Source organism: Leptidea sinapis, chromosome 1, assembly GCF_905404315.1.
Source record: "Leptidea sinapis chromosome 1, ilLepSina1.1, whole genome shotgun sequence".
Lineage (NCBI taxonomy): Eukaryota > Metazoa > Arthropoda > Insecta > Lepidoptera > Pieridae > Leptidea > Leptidea sinapis.
In genome coordinates this window covers 15,563,730-15,588,850 of record NC_066265.1, presented here as the reverse complement: position 1 = coordinate 15,588,850, position 25,121 = coordinate 15,563,730, and the positions used below count along the sequence as shown (strand labels likewise).

Below are 25,121 nucleotides of genomic sequence, written 5' to 3'. Positions count from 1 at the left end.
GTTATTGCGCCAACGCGAATCCCAGATGTGTAAGATCATCACCTTCACTGTTGGACCTTTTATCACCTCACATCCGGACGGCTACCTAGTTTCCGTTGTCCCTCCTCTGGGATCGTTGGACCACTGCCTGATCCGGAGCACCGTGCCTATCACGCGCCTATCACGGCCCCGCTTTTTGGGCTGTCGCCGCGTGTGGCACTATAGGTCAGAAGAGTGGGACGAGATTCGGTGTTTTTTTGCATCCTACCCGTGGAGGCAGATCTGTTTTTCGCTGGGTGATCCAGATGCTGCTGCTGACACTGTTGCTGATGTGGTGCTGCAAGGTATGGAACTCTTCCATTCCATCCTCCTCTGCGCCTATCGGTGGCAGGTCCCAACCATGGTTTGACCGCACCTGCAAAATGGCCTCTCACCGAAAGCAGGAGTGCTATCAGGCTTGGGTCAATGCGGTGGTATCTAAGGATGTGAATTCCAGCGAACTTAAAAAACACTTCAATTATGCCTACAGGTCCTTCAAAAGAGTTATTGCTGACACGAAGTCGAAGCACATTGGGAGAATTGGCGAGAGACTTGCACGCCTTCCCTCGGGAACTCGTGCGTTCTGGTCCCTCGCCAAGGCTGTCCAAGGAAACTTCTGCCAGCCAGCCATTCCTCCGCTGCACAGGGATGATGACATGAAAGAGAAAGCTGATCTCCTGGGCTCCCTCTTCGCGTCCAACTCGACTCTGGATGACCAAGGTGCACCACCACCGCATATTCTGCGGTGCGAGTCATACATGCCGGAGGTACAAATCCGGCATGGCGCCGTGCTTAAGGCGCTTCTCACCTTGGACATTCACAAATCGAACGGGCTCGATGGCATTCCTCCGATAGTACTGCGGTCATGTGCTGCGGAACTGGCGTCGGTCCTTACCCGTCTTTTCCGGCTCTCCTACTCATCAGGCGTAGTCCCGAAATTATGGAAGGCGGCTTAAGTGGACCCGATCCCTAAGAAAGGTGTACGCTCAGATCCGTCCAACTACCGCCCCATTGCCATTGCCTCCATTTTCTCCAAAGTAATGGAGTCGATCATCAACCGCCAGCTCTTGGGATACCTAGAGGGGCACCAGCTGATCAGCGACTGCCAGTACGGTTTCCGTCAATGTCGCTCAGCTGGTGATCTTCTTGCATACCTCACCCATAAATGGGCGCAAGCGGTTGTGTCGAAGGGAAAAAGGCGCTGGCGGTGAGTTTGGACATAGCGAAGGCCTTCGATCGGGTGTGGCGTAAAGCGCTTATAGCGAAACTACCATCCTATGGGCTTCCCGAGAAGTTGTGCAATTGGGTCGCTAGTTTTTGGCAGATCGGAGCATCAAGGTTGTTATCAACGGTGCATGATCCGACTTAAAACCCATAAACGCTGGTGTCCCGCAAGGCTGCGTGCTATCCCCTACGCTGTTTCTTCTGCATATCAATGATATGCTGCAAATCAGCAGTATTCATTCTTCAATCCTCGCCGTCAGCATACCCTGCGCTGTCGTCTGCATTGCTATGCAGACGACAGCGCAGGGTATGCTTCCTACACCGGCCGTGCCAACATGTCCCGGGATAGCGTCGACGAGAACCGGAACAAACTTGTGTCTGAAATCGAGACTGCTTTGCAAAGTCTCGGAATGGGGCCGACAAAATTTACTCCAATTCAACCCCAAGCAGACACAAGCTTGTGCGTTCACCACTAAAAACTCTCCCTTTGTCGTATCCCCTCGGTTCGAGATCACTCCTCTAACTGCCACAACCTGTATTGGCATACTTGGCGTCGATATATCGAGCGACGTTCAGTTCCGTGGTCACTTGGAAGAGAAGGCCAAACTGGTCTCTAAAAAGCTTGGTGTACTCAGTAAGGAGAGACAGTACTTCACTAAAAGTCACCGCCTGCAACTTTATAAGGCGCAAATTCGGCCTCACATGGAGTGCTGTTCTCACCTCTGGGCGGGTGCTCCCCAGTACCAGCTTCTTCAATTTAACCGCATACAACGGAGAGCGGCTCGAATCATCGACGATCAAGACGTCTCCGATCGGCTTGATTCTTTAGAATTGCGTAGAGATGTGGGTTCTCTCTGCATCTTCTACCGCATTTATCACGGGAGTGATCAGAGGAGCTGTTCGGGTTGATTCCAGCGGCCGAATTCCACCACCGGACATTACGTGCAAAGTACCATCCGCATCACGTAGACGTCTGGCATTCCACAACCGTGCGTTTTGTTCGAAATTTCTTGCCTCGCACAGCCACTTTGTGGAATCAACTGCCGGCAGCGGTCTTCCCGAACAGATACGACTTAGGGACCTTCAAGAAAAAAGCATACTCCCACTTTAAAGGCCGGCAACGCATTTCTTGACACACCTGTTGTTGCGAATGTCCATGGGCGGTTGCCTCACCTCTCTCCATCCCGTGAGCCTCTTGCCCGTTTGCCCCCTCTCTCATGATAAAATGGACACTATTTTTGAAAATGTGGAGTAAAATGGGCATATCAATAGCAACCACATAGAGGAATAACTGGATATTGACCGTAGAACAGTTGACCCATTTGAAAAAAGCTAGGTACACAAAAAAGGTATATTGTGTATTTGGGTGACACATGAGCTCACTGAAAGAAATCTTTCTTCTTCTTCTGCCTTCCCTGAATCGCATTATTTGGGGTTGGGTCTCCTCATATTCCTGCGCCAAGTCGAACGATCTTAGGTTGTAGGTTCAGGCAATTGGGCTTTCTTGAGGTCTCGTTTTATGTTAGACCACCAGGTCGATGGCGGACGCCCTCTACCTCTTTTCTGTACCAGTAGGATAAGAGCAATTTGCACTATTTGTTCTTCCCCTAGTCTTTTGACATGTCCATACCAACGGAGGCAGTTTTCGGTGATTTTGTCGACAATTGGTGCATTTTGGTCGACCTTGAAGCTACCACATAATGTATTCATTAAGAATTTTGTCCAGCCGTGTTACACATCCCGCCCACCTAAGCATGTTCATTTCCTTCGTATGTATCTTTTGTTCTTGCGTCTTCTTTGTAGCACTGAAAGAAACCTAATGAATCGTTTGCGATTTCTTGGACCTGATGCTGATAACACCGATAACTAGTGATGAAAAGTGGATTCCATATAAGAAGGTCATGCTTTGTGTATGGTGAGACTGGAAGGACATGAGTCTTTACCGCCAACAACTGATTAGCAAGAAGTTAGAAACACCGGAATTTATCAATAGAAAGAGTGCAGTCTTTCAGTATGATAATGCTACCCCACATACATATTTAGCTACAAAAATGAGTGGCTGGGAGCCTGGGAGGTGTTATTCGCCATATAGTCCTGACCATGCACCTTCAGATTTCCACCTGTTATTGAGAATTATTTAGGCAGTATCGGATTAACATTAAGAGAGTACTGCCAAAACTATGGAGTAAAACAAAATGGTAAAAAGTCATCAAACAAAATGTCACATATTACAAAGTCTGGCCATATAGCTGTGAATAAGTGACTGAGCCATGTTTGTGAAAAAGGTATCAAAACATCGGCACAAGTGTATGTATGTGTACAACAGCACCATGTTCAATAACCAAGAATGGTCCTTCCAGCAGGACTCGGCGCCGGGTCATAAAGCTCGGTCTGTGCAGTCTTGGTTGGAAATGTATGTTTCGGTCTTCATCTGCCGAAGACTGGCCGTCGTCTAATCCAGATCTTAATCCCCTGGATTATGATTTATAGTCTGTTTTAGAGAGTATGGCTTCCTTTAAACGCCATAATAATTTGTAGTCTCTAAAGCAATCCATACGATTGGCAGTGAAGAATTTTCCCATGGAAAGAGTGCATGCTTCTATTTGATAACTGGCCTCTTTGTTTAAGGACTGTATTGCATCCAATGGAGGCCACTTCAAATAAGCTTTTTATATGTTTAATTGTTTTATATTTATGTATTAAACTAACACACTAAAAGTAATAAATGGTATTTGCAATAGAATCTTTGTTTCAGTATTTATGGCAAGGCTAGATATATAAGTACTATAATTAAATGTAAATAGACTTTGAAAAAAAAAAGTTGAGTTGTCATATAAAAATGTAATCTTTTCCCCAAGATAATATATATGTAACAGGTTTCATTTAAAAATTAAAGGACCAGCTTAATTTTATTGCACTTTATTCACATATTTAACATAATTCACAATAAATATAATATATACCATTACATACTTTCACCTATCTATAAATGCTTTATAGTAATAAATAGAATACATTATCTACTCACATTGTGTGATTCTTGCACTAATTTAAATACAATATGTAAGTGGTATGTTAACTCTGAGATTTCCAGTCTCAATGTCTCAGCAAACAAACAAGACTTTCAAATTATTCCTTTTTTTGGAACCAAGTTAAACAATCTTTTTGATTCTTCATTTATTCAGGTTTTATATATGTACCTGGACTGGTAATGGATGGGAATCCAATGACTAAGACTCTGCTGTCCATTTGTAATATATGTTATTTAGCCAATGACATTATATACATATAGATAAATCATGTTGTTTAAAAACAAAGCCAAAATATGGAAGATACCACATATTACATCATAATAAGCTTTGACTGCTATATCTATACATTGCCTTATTTACTCCAGTTGTTTCAAATACAATAAATCTAAAGAGAGTGTTACAGCTTGAAAGACAGTGGAAGCAACATTGTCTTTCAAGCTGTTCTGCTATCAGACTGTAATTAATTTATGAAAATAAGGTACAAGACGAGCAGGACATTCAGCTGATGGTAATTGATACGCCCTACCCATTACAATACAGTGCTGCTCAAGATTCTTGAAAAACTCAAAAATTCTGAGTGTCACTACAATTGCGCTCGTCACCTTGAGACATAAGATGTTAAGCCTCATTTGCCCAGTAATTTCATTAGCTACAGCAAGCACCCTTCAGACCGAAACACAGTAATGTTTACACATTACTGCTTCACAGCAGAAATAGGTGCATTTGTGGTACCCATAATATTTATATAATTTATACTTCCTGTGCAAAGGAGCCTCCCACAGGTAAAGTGTGAATGATATGTCTGTATATGAGTATAGAATGTCATTGTATAAACCAGTCAGGATTACTAATGAGCTAGTTAAATGAATCATAAAAAACCAAGACGGTAATTTTTAAAATGTATTTCAAAGTACATACTGTTATTTATTTGTATTATGGTAAAGAACCCTTTGTGGGTGCCACTGTCTTGCATTCAACTTGTTTTTTTTTTGTACTAATACATGGGTTGTATTTTAATAAAATCTGTTTTAAGACCATTTTGTATTGCATGACAATCATATATGGAATGATACCTACTTGAAACCTGTTATAAAAACAGGTATCTTAGTTCACTGTTTAGCTATATTATGACTGATAATCTTCATCATTAACAGAGTTAATACTGGCAACAAGTTTCTCAATGCACACATTGTTCCAATCTTGTGACAGATCATCCAAGTAGTTGTCAAAATCAATGAGATCACTGCATACATTCCGCTGCATAAGATGTGAGACTGTCTCCAATGCAAAGGTATTCTCTGAAAGACATTAATTATTTATGAAAACTGGGCTGACTACTTTAAAACTTAAATATTCCCAGTTACATATCTTAGAAAGTTAAAGCATGGTGGGCTTCACACCTTAGAAAAGAGATAAAAACACAATATTATTATGTATATGGTTAAGTAACAATAGATAAACAGAAGTCAAAATGTGCAACCTGGATTTCATTGCTTTAAAGATTCCCAGTGGTCTCCTTAAGCCGCACCACTTTTGGATTATATTAATTATTAATTTGCAAAACAAATCTAGATGTCATAATATAACAATATATCAATTTGTGGTGCCAATTATAATCATAAATATACTCAAATACACTCCTGAAAGGTGAACATTCCCAGATAAGCAAAATCTTACCAAATATAATTTTATTTGTATCCACAGCTTTCCATTTGCCTTCATTATATCTGTACATCTTAATAGCTGCCGAATCTAAATGCATTGTAAATCTTTTGTTGTCAACCTATTAAACATTAAAATAGTTAATATGTTTGATAAAATAGTCTGTGAATGAATAATGTCTTATTTTTACATAGTACTAGTACAATATATTACTCTTCAAAATATACAAATAATTGAACAATTAAGAAGAGTTTTAATCAATTAAATTACTGTATTTATTAAATTACTTAGTACTGGAAAATTTACAGTTTGATTGGACAAATTGTGCTTATTCATGAAACATAACATGTTCATGAGTATAAAGTCAAAATAAAGTTTTATAAGGCAAAACATTGGTCACCTAACTATGTATGAAATAAATATATATAAAACAGGATAATTTGTGTGTTTACAACACATACCACAATAAAAACAGCAGAAGGAAAGTATTCTGCAATCTTTTCAGCAATTTTTTGCCCTGGGCACTTCTCAATTGTAGTATCCTTGAAGTTCTCACATGCTGCATAATATCCAGCAATAACACGGTTCCGAGATTGAGCTATTGCTTCTATCTTAAAGTAAACATTACAGTTAAAAAAAGATAACAAATACTTTCATCCAAAGTTTTCTAGTTTATATTAAAGAAAAACAACTTAATTGTGAAATTTGAGTAATTGGAAATATTATCTGGGAACAATTAGACAATTATTCATTGATAAAGGATTAACAATTTTCGATCTGAAGACTTCCTCAGAAAAACTAATGGTTTAAACTTTTTCAGAAATAACTCAGTTAGTAAACACTGATATTATGAGTTTTAATCTGTATTGTTGCTTAAAGTTCATCGTCCATAAAGTATAATATTGTAAAACTAAAATATACACACTTGGGTTAGTGCAACTTCAGCCATAGGCGATAAATAGTGGCTATGATGAAATAGCGGTATTGCATCAACAATATCCAAGTCTTGATTTTTGGATGCTTCCTTTAATTTATTTTCATCTGCTAATAAAATACCATTCACAGCACATTGGGAATACTTTGCAGCGTGAAGCATAAGTTTAGCATAGGCAATTGTTTCAAGAGTTACTTCTCCCATTATAAACTTTTAAGTATTAATTATCTACACAAAAATAGTTTTGTATATAAGAAGTTAGATGCAAAATAATAATTGAATACTTATAAAAAGAAATATCCTACGTATCATCAAATCAAACTTTAAATATATTTTACTAAAATTAAATTTAGCAATTAGTTTTTTTTATAGGATAGATCACAGATTCACAGAATACTATTACTGAATACACTGACGAGTGTCGAGGTATCTATTTTTTCCAGGATATGGTTCTTTTCGCGGAAAGAAGACAAAGTTCCACAAAAAGCAGATATAGCATTAACAACTGCGGCCGAAGAATTATTTTATTTTTTATAAGAGGGGCCCTTAGAATATTTAGTGTCAATATTCTAAGTTTCCATAAAGATTATGGCATATGTATTGTACGCGGACATCAACATATTATCTTTGTATGACGGCCAGCCTGGCGCAACTCTAATAAACTCGAATATGTATGGCATTGCGCTAAAAATAATGGCGGCAAACGCTGTCTCGCTCTAAGATATATTCAACTCTTTTGTTTCTTAATTATTTTTGTAATAAATGCGTAAGACTTTCGAAGCTATACCATGTAATAAAATATGTGGTTTAAAATCTGGCTGGTCAGATGGGAGTAAGAGAATTTTCATGGCTAAATTCTTTTTGGATATAGAAATAATAAGCTAATAAAGAATGCTTAAAGTGATTAAAAGTGATAAAAGTATTGATTTAATTCATCTAGAATAAAAAATATAATATTATAATCTATCTGTAGTGTTTGACACTTTTTTTATCGATTGTGGATAAAAAAAATTTATTATTATTAAATTTATTTTTATTTATTTCATTTTTATGGTATCTATATTTTTGATTAATAAGTTTATTACCTTTTAAATCCTTTTTATTATATTATATTGTGGTTATGATGTGCAAAAAAATATTTAAAGCCTAAAAATTAGGGTTAACTAACTTGTGTTAATATGTATTCTGTTATCATTTCAGATTCAGAATCAGGACCCTCTGAAAAACATCTGAAAAATTAATAAGACTGTCTAAACCGGAACCACAACGCAAAACAAAACTATTAATAAAATATTAATTATGTTAATTGTTTTTTTTCTTTGAGATACTAAAACGTATCCCTTAGCTTAAACTAGTTAGACTTTGCTTAGGTCAGTATAAAAATTAACAAAAGAGAACCTTAAAATTAGACATTATATATATTAATTTATATTTATAAAATATTTATATATATATTAGTGAATTATCGATAAAAAATTATGTATTGATTCCAACCCTATATATTTATTATATTGGCAGCTCTGATATTACGTCATTAGTTGATTATGTTGGTATCAAGATTTAGTGCAATACAATACAAGCGACATTCCTCATTATTTTGTATGGCACTCCCGTCTCTTGAACGTAGAGCTTAAATTCTCTTTGTTGACGGCTTTTGGCAAAAATGGTAAATGAATGAATAAAAAGAGCATGAATTTTTAAACGCTTAAATCTTTTGGTTGTGTTATATACGTCAGGCTCGAGGAAATGGTTCGAGCAATTGACACTCGACTTATTTGGTTTGTAAAATTCTTCAATACTCTCTCATGCCACCAACTGGCTTCATTATCTCGGATCGTACGGAAAATCTGAAAAAGATTTGCTTTCACAGATTTGCGGTTTAAATAAGTATGTATCTATTATCACTAGGTAACGATGCAGATGTATCTATGAGGCCGTGTAAATAGCACTAGTTTGTAATTGTTCACGTTCTTTTAAGCCGTTCACATTCACCGTATTACATTTATAAAAGTAGTTATAAGAGTTAATAGGTTGTCATGAGAATAAAAAGTTGTAAATAATTTATTAAATTCTTTTCTTATATTTAATAATGGTGAATGCACTTATTTACTCATAGTCTACTGCTGATACTCTGCTCTATCTCATATAACACACCCTTGAAAAAGAGCAATTCTATCGGCAATGACTTTCCGTACACAAAATACAATATTGCTATTCATTGTTGACTGGACAAAAAAACAACGTCTCTATAGTTTCATTTCGGACTGTGTGCTGGTCGCGTCATTTTAGCTGTCTCATTCTGACAAGCGCGAGAGAAAGTGATGTAAATAATAGTCCTACATTTAATGAAAAAATATTTGTTTTACTATATTATTTACGCTTTTTGCCAGCCCATCTTATATAAATAAAATAAACTTACCGGTGATACGTCACTCCACCTTTTTTTGCGTCGTTAACGTATTAATAATACGTTAAAGACAAAGCATAATCTCAGATTATATAGAAGGGGGCCTTGAGCTAAACCTTTTCAAACTGACTGAGGGAGTTAAAAGGATGGGCATTTAATGGTGATTGTTCTCTCCTTAACATGTTACGAAACGAGATAACTTCACGGGGATACTCAGCTGGTTGAGTTTACTCCTGAGCAAATAAGTGATACGATATCATAATATGCAGATTCTATGTTAACTCCCAAAACAAAATAACAAATCACTACAAACTAGACATGGCATCTAAATCACGTCAAATTATAAATATACAATAACACAGTATCTAATTGAAATTACAGACTCACAACAGAATCTTACTCTTATTAAACTCTCTCATTTATTACTCTATATATTCGTCAAATCTAATTCGTACTGGAGGCCGATGTATTACGCTGTGAGGTTTGGGTTATTTCACTGACTGAAGCATGGCGCTTCAGCTCGTCCACTGAAGTCACTGCCCACTGTAGCACCCCACTCCTTAACTGTGCGCCCTCTCTGACTATTTTTAATTAATACTAACTGAGTAAAGCCGTGTGAATACTTACGAGTAGATTCGTCTCGATTTTATTATATACAGAAAACAACATCTCAAGTACATTTTATTGTCCTTATTACAAGACATTCCAAAAGAAAAGTTAATGACAAACTAGTTTTAATTTTGTGGTGGCACATTGTATCTCTAAAAAGTATGCATATCTTCTGAGGCATCAACCACTTCAGCTTCTGTTGTCGAAATTGCAACGCTTTGCTGCCTCTGACTTATCCAGGAGACTGGCCCGCCGGCATACATGCAAAGTATTCCAGAGGTTGACCTACCAGTTCCAATATCGCCCGCATGGTCAGCATCACTGTATGACTCTATAATTCCCTTTTTATAGTTATTTTTATACATAATGCCGAGGTCAGGTATGTATTGTAGGTACCTCATTATACGTTTTACTCTGACACAATCCGCTTGAGTTGGTTTCTCCAGACTACTTGATACTACGCTGACGGCAAATACAATGTCAGGTCTTGTTCCAACCATTAAATAGGCAAGCGACCCAACTACTTGTCTGTAGTTATTCAGAATGAACTCATCATTCTCGTTTTGTGATACTACCTCTTCCTTGACTATCGGTGTAGTCACAGGTTTACAGTTCTGCATTTCAAACCTGTTCAAAACTTTCTTAACATACGATGTTTGATGTATTACTACTTCATTACCTTCTCTGGTTGAAATCTCTATTCCAAGGAAATAGAATGATGGTTTCATTGTTATTTTAAATCTCCCCTTCAGTTCTTCAAGATCTACATAGAGAACCACAATCAGTTTCCGGTGGTCTTTCTCTCTTAAATTTAGAATTGTTTGGTTCCAACATCTGGGCGACTTCTTTAGCCCAAACAGACTTTTCTTCAATAAGCAAACCTGAACCATCATTATAGCCTTCAGGTTGCTTTAAGAAAATTTCTTCTTCCGAAAGTGATCCATACAAAAAAGCTGTTGATACATCAAACTGATACATCTTCATACCTTCGCTTGCTGCTATGCTAATTACAGTACGGACAGTGGTCATTTTCGCAACAGGACTGAAAGTTTGATCATAGTCCTCTCCTTTCTTTTGGCGAAAACCCTTAGCAACCAGTCTTGCTTTGTATTTGTCAACTGATCCATCAGCATTCAGCTTTACACGAAAAACCCATTTACATGGAATAGCCTTTCTCTTTTTCGGCAATTTTTCTAAAACCCATGTTTCATTTTTCTTCAGGGAGTCTATTTCACTATCCATATGCATCTTTGTAACATTTCGGTTCGAAAAACCAATTTGTGATCATGACATAATCATTGAACCTAGCTGGACGATTGTGATTGTGAGAGTGATCCATGCCTCTTTGTAAGAAACAAGGATAGCAAGGATAAGAAACTGAACCTGGCGTTGTACATAGACGATGGGTTGATCGCCTCAGCGAACCAGAAAGAGCCTGAGAGTTTTTTATATCAATTGAAACAGCGATTTAAGATAACGACAAAATCTGGCGCATACTTTTTGGGGATAGAAATTGAAAGAAAACGTGATGGATCAATTAAAATTTATCAAAAGAGTTATGCGAAGCGTCTCCTAGAGAGATTTAACATGCAAAACTGTAAAGCGGCTGGGACTCCGATCTCAAAGACGCTACTTTACAAAAGTATGAGGAAGAAGCAGCTCCATACCCTTACAGAGAAGCAGTTGGGGTACTTTCTTATTTAGCTGTCGGGACAAGACCAGACATAGCTTACGCTGTTAGTGTTGTCTCAAGAAAATTATACAATCCTAATCCCGTAGATGTGATGGGAGTGAAGAGAATCTTTCGCTACATAAAAGGGACCATTGGTTATGGTATAACATACCAATATTCCACTGCAACAAATAGATGCATTAAAAGCTATAGTGATGGAGACCATGAAGGAGATCTTACCACAGGGAAATCTACTTCTGGAATGGCCTGTATATATTCAAAAGGAGCAATCGCCTGGCAAAGCAAGCGGCAAACTACAGTTGCGATTTCCTCCATGGAGGCGGAGATAGTGGCAGCCAGCGAAACGGCCAGAGAGATCATATAGCTCAAGAGAATTCCGAAGTTTATGGTGACTGGGGATGTCTATGCAGAACTTCATCTAGACAGTGAGTCTGCGATATGTTTAGCCCATGACCCACCTTATGAAAGGCACCAGAGGACGAAGCACATTCAGATACGACATTTCTTTGTACGCAAGTGTGTGACTACAGGACGCCTTAAGGTCCTTAAAATAGATGCAGCGAAACAGCTCGCCGACTTCCTAACCAAGTCGCTATTCAAGCCCCGGATACATAGGCTGCACTAAAAGTTTCGGGAATGGAATATTTCCACTGTTCCTGTCATATTAAAATCTTTTTAATTGAAAACTCCTTGGTTTAAAAAATTGAATACCATTTATTTATTTAAAAAAAGATTCTCGGTCTCGGATTGTCACAAGGTCTTGCCAAACTTCTTTAGTCGTTGAGAAAATGGAATTGACTCGAGAAAATTCTAGAGCGATGATTTATTATGACTTTCTAAGTGGTTTAACACAAGAACGGTGTGTTGACCGGATGATTTCTGCATTTGGTGATGAAGCCCCATCCATAACCACAATTTATCGCTGGTTTGCTGAATTTCAACGTGGACGTGTCAAGCTAAGTGATGGTCCCCGTCAAGGTCGTCCAAAAAGTGCAGTCACCAAAAGAAAACGTTGATGCTGTGCGCAAGCTGATTGAGGAAGATCGACATGTGAAATACCGCGAAATTCAGGCAACTTTAGACATTGGCATGAGTCAGATACAAATAATCTTGCATGAACAATTAGGTGTAAGAAAGTTGTTTTCCCGATGGATACCGTATTTGCTCTGTGAAGAGCAAAAAGCGGCTCGCGTTACTTGGTGCATCTCTTGAACTCTCGAAAGACGCAGGATCCTCAAATGCTGTATACAACATCGTATTAGGTGACGAATCCTGGATATATGCGTATGAACCCGAAACAAAAACCAGTCACGAGTTTGGGTGTTCGAAAATGAGTTAAAGCCAACAAAAATTGTTCGCTCACGGAGTGTTGCAAAAAAATGGTGGCCATGTTTGTCTCCAAAACCGGCCATGTTGCGACTATTCCTCTTGAGGGACAAAGAACGGTTACTGCAGAATGGTATGCTAGCATTTGTTTGCCACATGTCGTTTCTGAACTCCGTATAGAGCACTGCTACCGCCGCATCATCCTCCATCACGACAATGCGAGTTCTCACACCGCGCACAGAACAAAAGACTTTTTAGAGCACGAAAACATCGAATTATTAGACCATCTGCCGTACAGCCCCGACCTAAGCCCTAATGATTTATATACTTTCCCTAAAATAAAGAATAAATTGCGTGGTCAGAGATTTTCATCACCTGAAGAAGCTGTGGACGCCTATTAAACGGTCATTTTGGAGACCCCAACTTCAGAATGGAATGTTTGCTTCAATGATTGGTTCCATCGTAAAGAAAAATGTGTCAAATTTCGCGGAGAATACTTCGAAAAGCAATAAATACATTTTTAAATAGTAATGTTGTGTCTATTCCTTGATTCCAGAAATTTTCAGTGCAGCCCTCGTAAAAGAGCTGAGCACTCTTATAGGCTTAGCCTAGCCAAAAACGAGACGAGTGGTTAAGAAGCTTTTAGCCTACGCACCTTCTTGGTAAATGAACGATATAATTGTCAAATGTTTTATGTGTTGACATCTGTCTGAATAAAATAGGTTTCGATTCCGTAGTTGTTTCATATTGTAATTATATTATAAATATATTTTACTCGTGTTTACTTCCACACTCAGTTCATTATTCGTTAATAGTACCATCATTTTGCTACTTCTACTACCGTTCCCTCTATCTTGCTTATTCTTCGGACAATCTTTCCTAAAGTGACCAACCATTTTATGTTAAACATGGCATCTGAACTTAGTAACTTTTTTATTCCCTGGTGTCTGTTCCTTCATTTGTTCAACAAACTTTTTACTTGTCTTTGTGAGAAGTGCTTCACTAGACATGCCTTCTTTGCTTCCTGTCATTGCTCTTTCATGCGCACAACGTTGGCTGGTAATATTATCGATAGTTCTATCTTTCTTCGACATCAACATCCAACTCAACTTAAAAGAAAAATAATTCTCTGGCAAAGTATCTAAAATCTTTCAGATTAAAAGAAGTTCTGGTAGGTAATTCCTTACATTCTTCAGCTTTTAATAATTCCCGATTCTGTTTATGCCACAAATATTTCAGTTAAGAAATACGCTTTGACATGTCATCGAAAGTGTCCTTATGATCTTTAAAGAAATCCATACATACTTCATATAACTTATCTTCGTTGACACGTTATTCGTAACTTGCAGTAGAGCAGTACTTTCCAGCCTAACGTACTCTGATAACTGTTTGTTATACTCCGTCAAAACCGCTGTGGACGTAGCACTAGCAATACCTCCTTCAGCTACAGGCCTCTTTGGTTTTTCAGTGTTTCCTTGGACAAAATCCAAAAGTCCGTCTATGCCCCGCAGTAAAGCTGGCATGCGAAACTTCAATTGTATCCAGTTATTACCATCAAGCTTACTTATTTGTATTTTACTTAGCTCTATGTTTAGTTTCCCACAAATTTTATATTATTTCAGCATATGAAGGGCCCATAACCACTTACGAGTAGATTCGTCTCGATTTTATTATATACAGAAAACAACATCTCAAGTATAAGTACATTTTATTCTCCTAATTACATGACATTCCAAAAGAAATGTTAATGACAAGCTAGTTTGAATTTTGTGGTGGCACATTGTATCTCTAAAAAGTATGCATATCTTCTGAGGTTATATGCATTAACTTTAAAATTAACCTTTCCGAATCGGCGCGCTCCGGATCTCGCTGTACACTGTAGATCGGCAAGCTTCCGGCATTTTCGCGGCATTTTCCCCGTGTGTATTATTTTACGTGTAGTTATAAAATGCTTATAACTAGGGTGATTTGAGTGACTGTCACTGAAAGCTATTGAAACAAGCTATAAGACCATGTATAAATTATTCATATGGTCTTTCTTTTTTATTTCACTCAGACTTTTCATTCGAAAAAAAGTGTAAAAATAGGTATATTTTAAAATAAATATTGTTATTATTGTTAATTACTTGTTTTATTTATTTCCTTTTATGTTTTTGTAATGAATAGTATATGTTAATTATAAAATAAAGCTTAAATCTCCACAAAGAACGATCTTCGTGTAAAGTCTTGATAACGACCGCTCGCTGCGCCGGCCGGGAACAAGTGGACACATAAGTGCTTTGTCCGTAAAGCGTAGCGTAGATAATTTAATAATGACTCAAGAAAGTTTTAATAATTTAATACTAACTAATTTATATTTATGAGACGGAAAAAAGTTTTGGGGTGAGATAACTTTGCTAGGGATTAAACTGGTTATAGGAAAGTGGTTACTACCATGGGAATTTTGTAAGATATTTCAAGAGAGAGCAGAGGTCAGTGGAGTTTATACAAAGGTAGGTACTCCGTGGTGTTCAGTGAATCTGTTGCACCACAGACAACACTTTTAGAGTATAATACTGTCAGCCGTCAGGTGTCAACTGTCAAAGACTAATTCTGAGTTCTGAGTTCTTACTGAGTGACACAAGGACAAGGTTCACGTCTCACGGAGTTACGTTAAAAATGTTTGGTAAATTGAAATACGGCTTACGAATGAAATGAAAATTATAATCAGAATTATATTATTAATTAGCCGTCGTATATAAATTTTCCCCAGACCCTGACTAGCAGATATTTTAATTTATCTAGTCATCGTAAGGTATCGTCACGATGGAAGTTATTGTGGCCAACGTTGATCACATAAAATTTGATATAGATTATGCCTTGGAACAGCAATTTGGAGCGTTGCCGCTGCCATTTGCGGGAATGGACAGTAAGTAGACTTAAATGTGTATTCATCATATCAGAGATACTACTGTAGCATACATGTCCACTGAAAATCTATGCAGGTATTGTTTTAAACCTATGCTTTCGTAGTGCAAGAATATGTTATATTCCAGAATCAACAGCAGCAGTTTGCGAGTTTTTCGGGTCACCTTCTGGATGTGGAAATGGACCTCAATGCCCCTATAGGCATGTGAGAGGTGATCGTACAGTTGTATGCAAACATTGGCTTCGTGGCCTGTGCAAAAAAGGAGATCAATGTGAATTTCTTCATGAGTATGACATGACTAAGATGCCTGAATGCTATTTCTATGCCAGGTTCAATGCATGTCATAATAAAGAATGCCCATTTTTGCACATAGATCCGGAAAGTAAAATAAAAGATTGCCCTTGGTAAGCATATATTTCTTTGTATAAGTTGGCAGCAATTGTTTTTTTTTTTTTCAAAGTGTTTTTAAATTTCTCTGCTGGGTCTAAAGTGTTTATTATTCTGGGGGTACTTATAACATGAACTTAATAGAACTATTGGATGTAAAAATACTCATGATATTTGAATGTGTAATGTGTATTCATTACTTAATTGTTATAATAAGGCTATAATATTTGCTACTATGAATTTATGTTTTATAAAAAAAAATTTAACACAAAGCTTGGTGAACACAAAATATATTTTGATTTAAAAATGAATATGAAAAACCATTGTTTATGATTAAAAATGTTTAACTCCTTTGAGACACTTGTAAAATTTAACCATTACTAAAGTAGCATTTTTATTACATTAATAATAATCCAAATTTTAGGTATGATAGAGGTTTCTGTAGGCATGGGCCACATTGCCGTCACAGACATGTGAGAAGAGTTTTATGTTTGAACTATTTGGGTGGTATCTGTCCAGAAGGACCTAACTGCAAGTTCATGCACCCAAGATTTGAATTACCAGCACCACCAGAACAAACAAAAGATGCCAAAAGACTCCCAGTGTGTCATTTTTGCTCTGAAGTTGGACATAAAGCTTCATCATGTCATAAAATTCCTAGTGAGGTCAGTAAACCTAATAAAATAGTTTGAGACATGTTTTTAATAAATAGAAGTTTATCATTTTCAATCAATAAGCTTCATAAACCCTGTAGTCATATAGCACAAATCAAGAGAACTTATAAAAGCTGTTGAGTTGTTGATTAAAAAATAGAATTTTACTCAAGAAAAACATCTTAGAAGAAGTTTTGTTCTATTTGACATACTTCAACTTCAAGTATTAATGTTTTAATAAATTATATTTCAGCAAAGAGAAGCAGCTCAGCGTCAAGATGAGAACAGGTACAGAGCATATGGCTACATCAAATCAGTCAATGAAGGTGATGATCAAGTACGAATGCATAGGTTGATGCATAAACCTCTTGATGAGGTCACCTGCTTTAAATGTGGTACAAAAGGTCATTATGCCAACAAATGTCCTAAAGGCCACCTGGCATTCCTTTCAAGCCAGCCTCCGCCGCCACCTTCTCCAAATACTTTCAAAAAACCTAACTAGTATAAGTATGTGAAGCCATCTTAAATGGCTTCAAAGATCAGACTTCAACAGTGCTTAAGTGGAGTGAAATTTAAGTGATTCTACAGACTGTTTAGCAATAAGTATTATATTATAAAAAAAGTTAAATATTCATAATTAATATTAAACATTAAATAAAATTATTGCATTAAATATTGTTAAATTAAAACAAAGTGAGTGACAAGATAAAATAAACTGGTGCAGGCCCTAAAATGCAGTATAGGGAAAAGCAGTATTGAGAAAATCACAAGAAATATTTTTAACAGTGTTTTTTTATGGTGGATATTTATAATACCACATGGACTAAGTGGTAACAAAGATTAAATTCATGAAAAAATATATTTATGTAGTGTGTTTAATTTAAATAAATAATAGTTTAAAAAATTGAAAATAAATTTAAATTGAAAATAGTGTAAAAAAAATAATTCTTCTACACCCCACACTTTTTTTTACAATAAAATATATTTTTTTACACTATTTTGAAATTAAATTTATATTCTATTTTTTACTTGAATTTTTTATAGTGTGCTTTTTAGTTTTTTTAAACTATTATTTATTTCTCATTTTTTAGTTAAATTTTCTATAAAAGGGTATTTTTAAAACTATTAAGTACTTTAACATCAATTCCTGCCTTATCGACCATAGATAAAAATTATATAAATTGACAAAAATCTTAGTTTGCAAATTGAATAATCTTATCAAATTAGTGTATTGTCATCGGTCCTTGATAAATTTACAAAGTTTGAATGAAATCTAGCCAGTCAAAATTGTGTTTAAAGGAGTCAGTTACAAACATGCAAGTGAAGCTAATATAAAGAGTATAAAAAAGGCATTCTTAAAAATCAATACAGCTACTACACATAAAAACATAATATACTTATGAAGATTAAATTGTAGTAAAAAAACTTGATACTACAAAAACTCTTCATTAACTTGCTACTTTGCACTTTGTAGCATTAGACTTTATTTACTGAATCTTAAACTTTTCTTGAACACTATTCACATATAGTATGAAACATATTTCCTAACTTCTACTTTGTTATAGGTAGAAATGTATAGTACAAAGACATATATACATATACTAGCTGATCCAGCAAACATTGTATTGCCGATATTAAAATTGCCATACAAAAGTAACTGTTGATCGTAGATGGGTGAAGGTTTTAAGTTTTATGTATTTTATAATGCTGACTCATAATTAAACAAATTTAAATAAAAATCGTGTGGACCACCCTTAACATTTAGGGGGATGAAAAATAGATGTCCGATTCTCAGACCTTCCCAATATGCACTCAAAATTTCATGAGAATCGGTCAAGCCGTTTCGGAGGAGTTCAAAGTTTAACACCATGACATGAGAATTTTATATATACATATTTATCTGGTCTTTTTATTTCAAAACAATTCTATTTCAAATAACATTTATTACTTTTACAGTGTGTTAGTTTAATATGTAAATAAAAAACAATATAAAAAGCTGAAGCTGACTCAAAGTGGTCTCCATTGGGCTGCAATATAGTCCTTTAAATGTTGAGGCCAGTTATCAATAGAAGCACACACTCTTTCCATGGGAAAATTCTTCACTGCCAATCATGGATTGTTTTTGGGACTCCAAAGTCCAAATTATCATGGAGTTGTTAAGGGGCTTCACTACCTTCTCAAGAATGGTATCTTGATACATTTGTGCAGATGTTTTTGATGATATTGTGATACCTTGTTCATAAAAGTATGGCTCAGTCACTACTTCACAGCAATACCCCACCAAACCATCACTGAAGTTGGATAGTTCCCATGTTGCACTCTGACAACTAATTGCGAAGCTTCTCTAGAGCTTTGAGCATAAATATGGTCATTATGATTGTTAAAATTTTGCTCAATTGTAAAAATATTCACATCCGTAAAGAAATTTTCTCTGTAACCTCTCTTTGCATACCACGTAGTTGTTTCGGTTTACGACCATATTCTTATTTAAATTTTCAGTTAAGAAATGACCAGTACATCTCCTAGGCTGCAAGTCCTGAGTCATCTTTTAAAATACGCGACATGGTTGTGGGTGCTATCTTCATCTCCCGAGATAAAATCTTTTGCTTTCGGAAAGGATTTCTTCGAATTCTTTCCGTCATTGCTTTGAACTGTCACAAACAGGTCTCATTGCATCTATTAATAGTTCGGTACACAAACATATGGCTCCATTGGCACCTACTTTGTGTAATGCAATCACAGCAATTCGGTTCTCTTTATCATCCCACTCCACTTTAATATCGCTAAATATTGTGCATTGTATATACACATTCTTGTCTCGGCCCCCGCGCCGAGCAGACTACTACACGCGCCTGTGCTCACGCCACGCTACGCCCAGTGCTACGCTACGCAGCTCCGCTACGTGTGGTACGAGGTATACTACGCCAAGTTCGACTGGTTACGTCGAATTCGTTCCGGCCCGCAGCTTGTTTACAGCAATTTTTATTGTAGTAAGTGAGTTGCGTGTCATCGCGGTTGAGCTGAAGGATACCTAACGGTGACAACTAACTCGGCTAACGTTGACCCGGTGCGTTTCTCAGGCCTCCTGACCTGAGAGAAACTGGACGACCCGATCCCATTGCACTTGGGCTTTCCCAAGGGTGACGGTTCGCGGCTATAACCATTAGGGATAGCCGCGCCTCTTCCAACCCCCGTTGCTCCCTGCCCTCGGCGGGGAGGCTTCATCAGTATGGCTCCATCAGCGGACCTTCGCAGCGCCCTCGCAGTCCAGATTGCGGCTTTGATTAAAGCCGCAAATACCCAATTCGACCAGTCACTAGTCGATAGCGTCTCCGTCGCGGTCAACACTCCAAGTCGGCCCCTTGCTGACTCCCCCGCGTCTCCCGATGAGCCCTCCGCTCACAAATCTACTTCCGAGTCCAGTCCAGTCCTCCTCGGAGGAATCAGATAACGGAACACTCACTGGTTCCGTACTCGACACCTCTCTCCGTCCCTACCGTCCTTCAGACGATTCATTCCAACTGGTTCAGTCCAGAAAGAAGCGTCAGTCCAAGCGCATCGCGTCTGATAAGATTTCAACCTCTTCCTACCCCGTACCATTAATGTCCCTCGACATTAGTTTACCCCCGGACTCTGTCCCCTCCTCTTGCCAACCGGCGACACGCTCGCCCGTCTACCCTAATAACAAGCCTCCACCGCCAATCTTTCTCCGTGATAAGGCAAAGTGGACATACGTAGCCCAACTTTGCACCGATCACAAGGTGCGATACACCCGTGCCTCAAACACAGGTGAGGCAATACGCATAGTCGTACCGGCCACGGACGACTTTCGCAACCTCACTCTCCTCCTCTCGCGTAACAAAGTGCCTTACCACACTTTTGCGCTCCCGGAAGAGCGCAAGGTCAAGGCTGTCCTCCGAGGCCTCCCGTACGAGCTCTCTAATGAGCTCATACAGGAGGACCTTGTCAAGAAAGGCTTTCCGGTCGAGGCTGTACATAAAATGTATAGCCGTACCGGGAAGAAGTACCCGTTAGCGTTAGTCATTCTAACTAACGTCCCTGAAGCCAGGGAACTTTTCAAAGGAGAGTTCACCGTATGTGGGCTCTCCAACATACGTGTGGAAGCCCCACACAAGCGGGGGTTCCCCGGTCAATGTCACCGCTGCCAGATGTATGGTCACGCAGCGGCAAACTGCTCTGCCCCTCCCAGGTGCGTAAAGTGCTCGAACCCCACAGCACCAAAGAGTGCAAACGCACTCGCGACGAGGTATCACCTCCCGCATGCGTGCTCTGCGGGCAGGAGGGCCATACCGCGAATTATCGCGGATGCCCTTGTGCCCCTCGTTCCGCCCCGAAGGCTGCTAATAAGCAGACTTCCAGGCCACCAAAACAAAGGCCACCTCTGGCCTCTAACACCCAATCCCATTTTCCTCATATGAGGAATAAAACTGTCGGGCCCCAACTCTCCACCTCATGGAGACAATCAGCCCTTCCCTCTCAGGCATCCAATGTCTACTCCCGCCCCGCCCCGGCCACCTTCAGTGGCCCCAGGCGGGCAGTACCTCCCCAGGCTCAGTCACAGGTGCAAAGCACCCTGAAAGACCTGGAAAAAATCTACGCCTCACTAGGCGAAGTCGACATTCAAGAAATATCCGTCCTGGCACGGAAACTCAGGACGGCTAAGTCCTCCAAGGAGCGCCTCTTTGCGCTGGCGGAGCACCACCATTTGGTGGCCTCCTTGTAATACCTAAAGCGCTTAACGCTTACCACATAGTGCGGTACTAGTGAAGCCTAGGGGCGTATCACTCGATCTAACCAAATCACTATTTTTAAATTTCTCCTCTTTCAACCTTTCGTCTGACCTGGATTGACAGGTACCAGATACATGTAGCCTCACCTCCCGTTTGTGATCATCGTTCTGATGTCGCCAAGTCTCTATTAGACAGCACCTTCTGTGCATTCCCAGCAAACACTCCCTAGGGAGTGCCGCTTGCGCCTCTCTTCCCCGAGAGATGGTCGCCTACGATGAAGGCTTAGAGGGCACACTGTCCAAAGCCAACCTCAGGTGGTGTTTAGTGGGTAGACACTTAGGTTCTTACGTGAGTCCCACATAACCAACGCAGCCTTAGGCTGCGTTGGTATGCATGAGCATTCACCACCTCCCTCCCTTCGTAATCCCGGAGGGTAGCCCTTTCCCTTTGTCTGGGCGCAAAAAAAAAAAATGGCGCCAAAATGAGAAAACTCAATGCACATTGAACAATCATATAAAAATCACAGGTTCCAAATTCAAATGTAATATTTTGTTTGTTTTTAATTGTAACAGGGCCAGACTAAGTATGAGAATAACATTTATTTTCCCACTGTTTGAGCTTATTGTAACACAACTTTAGGCATTCTAAACTCACACAGTTATAAATATACTCAAACAATTAAATGGGAAAGAGTATTACTCTCGCAACAAATATGAGATCTTTTACTTGAATTGTAAATTTTTACTTAACAATAAATAAATCAAATTCGAAAAACACTTTATTCATGTAGGTCACGGAAGTGACACTTATGAATGTCAAAAAATAAAAATATTTTTCTTATTGAATTTACCGCTACTTCGTAAAGGGTTGAGCTATGAGAAGAAGTAGCAAGAAACTTATCGCCACTCTTTTAAGTCAAGATTTACAATTTATTTTTTTACAATTCATTTGCCTTACACGAGTAAGTCAAAAAAGTAAATTAATACTTATAAACACAAGAGTTATTGAGTATAGTAGATGCATCAATCCATACATACCGTAAATAAATAGAGGCATTATGTGAGCATTTCATACTATAAAATATATAATAACTTTAAAGGATAAATAATAATAAAAAACACATCAAGCAGACCTCCCCGTAACAAGATCATCCAGCCACCACGAGTAGCACCCGTTCACGAGCATGATTCATGGACCAGCCATCGCCTCCCTCGACCATATTTTAGGGAAGGGAACGACCCGCCCCACGTCGCCGCCACAAGCAGAGGCATTTAAGCGAGCATGACGATGCCTGTCACAGGAAATCTACCGAATAACAAAATAATGTTCACCTACATATTATGCAATACTTACTAAATGCCTCTACTTACAATTTTGTTTCAATTTATATAACTCATAATTATTATTCTTATTAAAATTGATTAAAAAACAGAAACAATATTAATATTTAAATTATATAACTATATAAAGACATTTATCAAACTGAGACAGACATGTAACAGCCCAGCAGTTCAGTCCCAAGGGTTCTTTAGATCTAGATATTTTATTGTACCCTTTTGTATACAACTTTTTCTTTAGCACTGATTTATATTCATTTATAGGTAAGTTCTGAATGTCAATAGGGACCTTATTATAAAAACGATAACATAGACCTCTGAATGAATTTGTGACTTTTTGAAGTCAACCTACATGAACAGCAAGCCTATCCCTATTTCTAGTATTGACATTATGAGAGTCACTAATTTTTTTAAACGTTTTTTTTTTACATAAACAAGGTTTTCATATATCTATTGCGATGTCAAAGTCAAAACTTTTATTTCCTGAAAATTTTTCCTTAGTGACACTCTTGGTCCTAATTAATAGATGGCACGAATATCTCGCTTCTGCAGTGTGAAAATGGTGTTAACATCAGCAGCATGTCCCCAAAGTAAAATGCCGTATATCATCAGACTATGAAAATAGCTGAAGTAGACCAGCCTCGCGGTATTTTCATCCGTAAGTTGACGATTTTTTTTACTGCGTATGCTGCAGAACTAAGCTTTTTCGCCTAATTCGCTAATTCATAATAGGAGGACCCCACTGAAGTTTATGTGTAGTAGTATCTAAGGTGATGCCTAAAAATACGGATGTATCTCAGGTTTCAACTACAATATTTGTGTCAACCTGTCTAACATTAGGCAGGGAAAATTTTATACATTTGGTTTTTTTTTCATTAAGAAGGAGATAATTCGTAGTGAACCATTCCACTACTTTGGAGATAGCATTGTTCACGTCATTAAAAGCAGTATGCTGTCTATGTAGTTTAAAAGGTAAAGAAGTATCATCTGCAAACAATACTATCTCATGCTTATTTTGTACAAAGTATGGTAAATCATTTATATATACAAGGAATAAGAATGGCCCAAGAATCGAACCCTGTGGAATGCCCATGGTAATGGGAGATCCAGCCGACCTCTTACTGTTCACTTCAACCATCTGAAACCTGTTGCCCAAATAAGACTTCAGAAGGCCAAGTGCTTCTCCCTTGATACCATAATGATGTAGTTTTCTGATTAAGATTTCATGATGAACACAGTCAAATACCTTGGATAAATCACAGAAGATACCAACGGCATCCTGACAATTATCCCAGGCTTCAATAATTTGCTGAATAAGCTCAACACCAGCATCTGTTGTTGAGCGACCATTTGAAAAACCAAATTGTTTAGTGCTCATTAAATTTTAGAATAGATATTGGTTTAAAATTTGTGGAGTCAGAAGAACTACCGGCTTTGAATAATGGAATGACTTTACTCTGTTTCATCAAATCAGGAAACACACCATTGTCAACACATAAGTTAAATATCACAACCAAGTATGGAGCAATACAATCAGCTATGGAGTGAATTATTTTTACGAAAAAGCCATTAAGATCAGCCTCCTTCTCAGAATCCATATAGTACTTACCTTCCTTACTTCTTACTTACCTTCCAGCAACTACTGTTTTGTGAGTGACTATAAGGAATTTTTGATGTGGTAGAGTCATGCTGTAGCTTTATGACGACAGTATGATTGGACCATACTCGTTCGGATTTAAATAACCACACTAGCACAGAAAACTGGCGTGAATTATAATATGGGTATGTGTATTCTTTGGGGAGAATATCTGCTGTCAATGTCTCTTCAATTTCGAGGGTAGAGTGTACTCTCTGGCTGCGTGTAGATTTTGAGGACCGCGTCAGGTCGTGTCTACAGCTCATCTGGAAGGTGTGAAGGAAGCCAAATTGGCTCTTGCTGGGGGTCATTAAAAGATCGTGGCAATACTTCAAGCCGACACATTCTAGCGCACTACAAAAGCGCAAGCCGCTCTCTTAGTCCCCGTATTGCTGTAATTACTGGTCTGATAAACCTCAGTATCAGCTCAAACCTAATGACCGCGTGCACCGCATAGCTGCTCGAATTGTCGGAGATCCAGTGCTCTGTGAACGGCTTGATCACTGGATGATTCTGAAGACGCAATTATCACGGGAAATGTTCC

The 25,121-nt window shown here is 38.2% G+C and overlaps 2 protein-coding genes across 2 annotated transcripts; one reads left to right on the top strand and one right to left on the bottom strand.

Annotated features, from left to right (window-relative positions):
• Positions 1-4,145: 4,145 nt before the first annotated feature.
• Positions 4,146-7,464, bottom strand: LOC126965495 (ER membrane protein complex subunit 8/9 homolog). The gene is made up of 4 exons (XM_050809132.1): positions 6,862-7,464; positions 6,398-6,547; positions 5,952-6,057; positions 4,146-5,572 (listed from the first exon to the last, which is right to left on the bottom strand). The coding sequence occupies exons 1-4, from the start codon at positions 7,072-7,074 to the stop codon at positions 5,400-5,402; spliced, it is 642 nt and encodes a 213-aa protein (XP_050665089.1). The 5' UTR covers positions 7,075-7,464; the 3' UTR covers positions 4,146-5,399.
• Positions 7,465-15,529: 8,065 nt separating this feature from the next.
• On the top strand, positions 15,530-17,718 carry LOC126965437 (cleavage and polyadenylation specificity factor subunit 4). Its single transcript, XM_050809053.1, has 4 exons — positions 15,530-15,813; positions 15,941-16,217; positions 16,625-16,865; positions 17,107-17,718. Exons 1-4 carry the CDS (start codon positions 15,711-15,713, stop codon positions 17,353-17,355), a joined length of 870 nt encoding a protein of 289 aa, XP_050665010.1. The 5' UTR covers positions 15,530-15,710; the 3' UTR covers positions 17,356-17,718.
• Positions 17,719-25,121: the final 7,403 nt, after the last annotated feature.

What these genes read in the sequence shown, in the direction of transcription:
- LOC126965437 (XM_050809053.1), top strand. Translation starts at nt 15,711, where the DNA reads ATGGAAGTTATTGTGGCCAACGTTGATCACATAAAATTTGATATAGAT. An exon ending in GCCATTTGCGGGAATGGACA is followed by an intron (nt 15,814 to 15,940) that starts GTAAGTAGACTT and finishes GTTATATTCCAG; the next exon opens with AATCAACAGCAGCAGTTTGC. An exon ending in AAAATAAAAGATTGCCCTTG is followed by an intron (nt 16,218 to 16,624) that starts GTAAGCATATAT and finishes TCCAAATTTTAG; the next exon opens with GTATGATAGAGGTTTCTGTA.
- LOC126965495 (XM_050809132.1), bottom strand. Translation starts at nt 7,074, where the DNA reads ATGGGAGAAGTAACTCTTGAAACAATTGCCTATGCTAAACTTATGCTT. An exon ending in CTGAAGTTGCACTAACCCAA is followed by an intron (nt 6,548 to 6,861) that starts GTGTGTATATTT and finishes GTTTACTTTAAG; the next exon opens with ATAGAAGCAATAGCTCAATC. An exon ending in TACAAATAAAATTATATTTG is followed by an intron (nt 5,573 to 5,951) that starts GTAAGATTTTGC and finishes AATGTCTTTCAG; the next exon opens with AGAATACCTTTGCATTGGAG.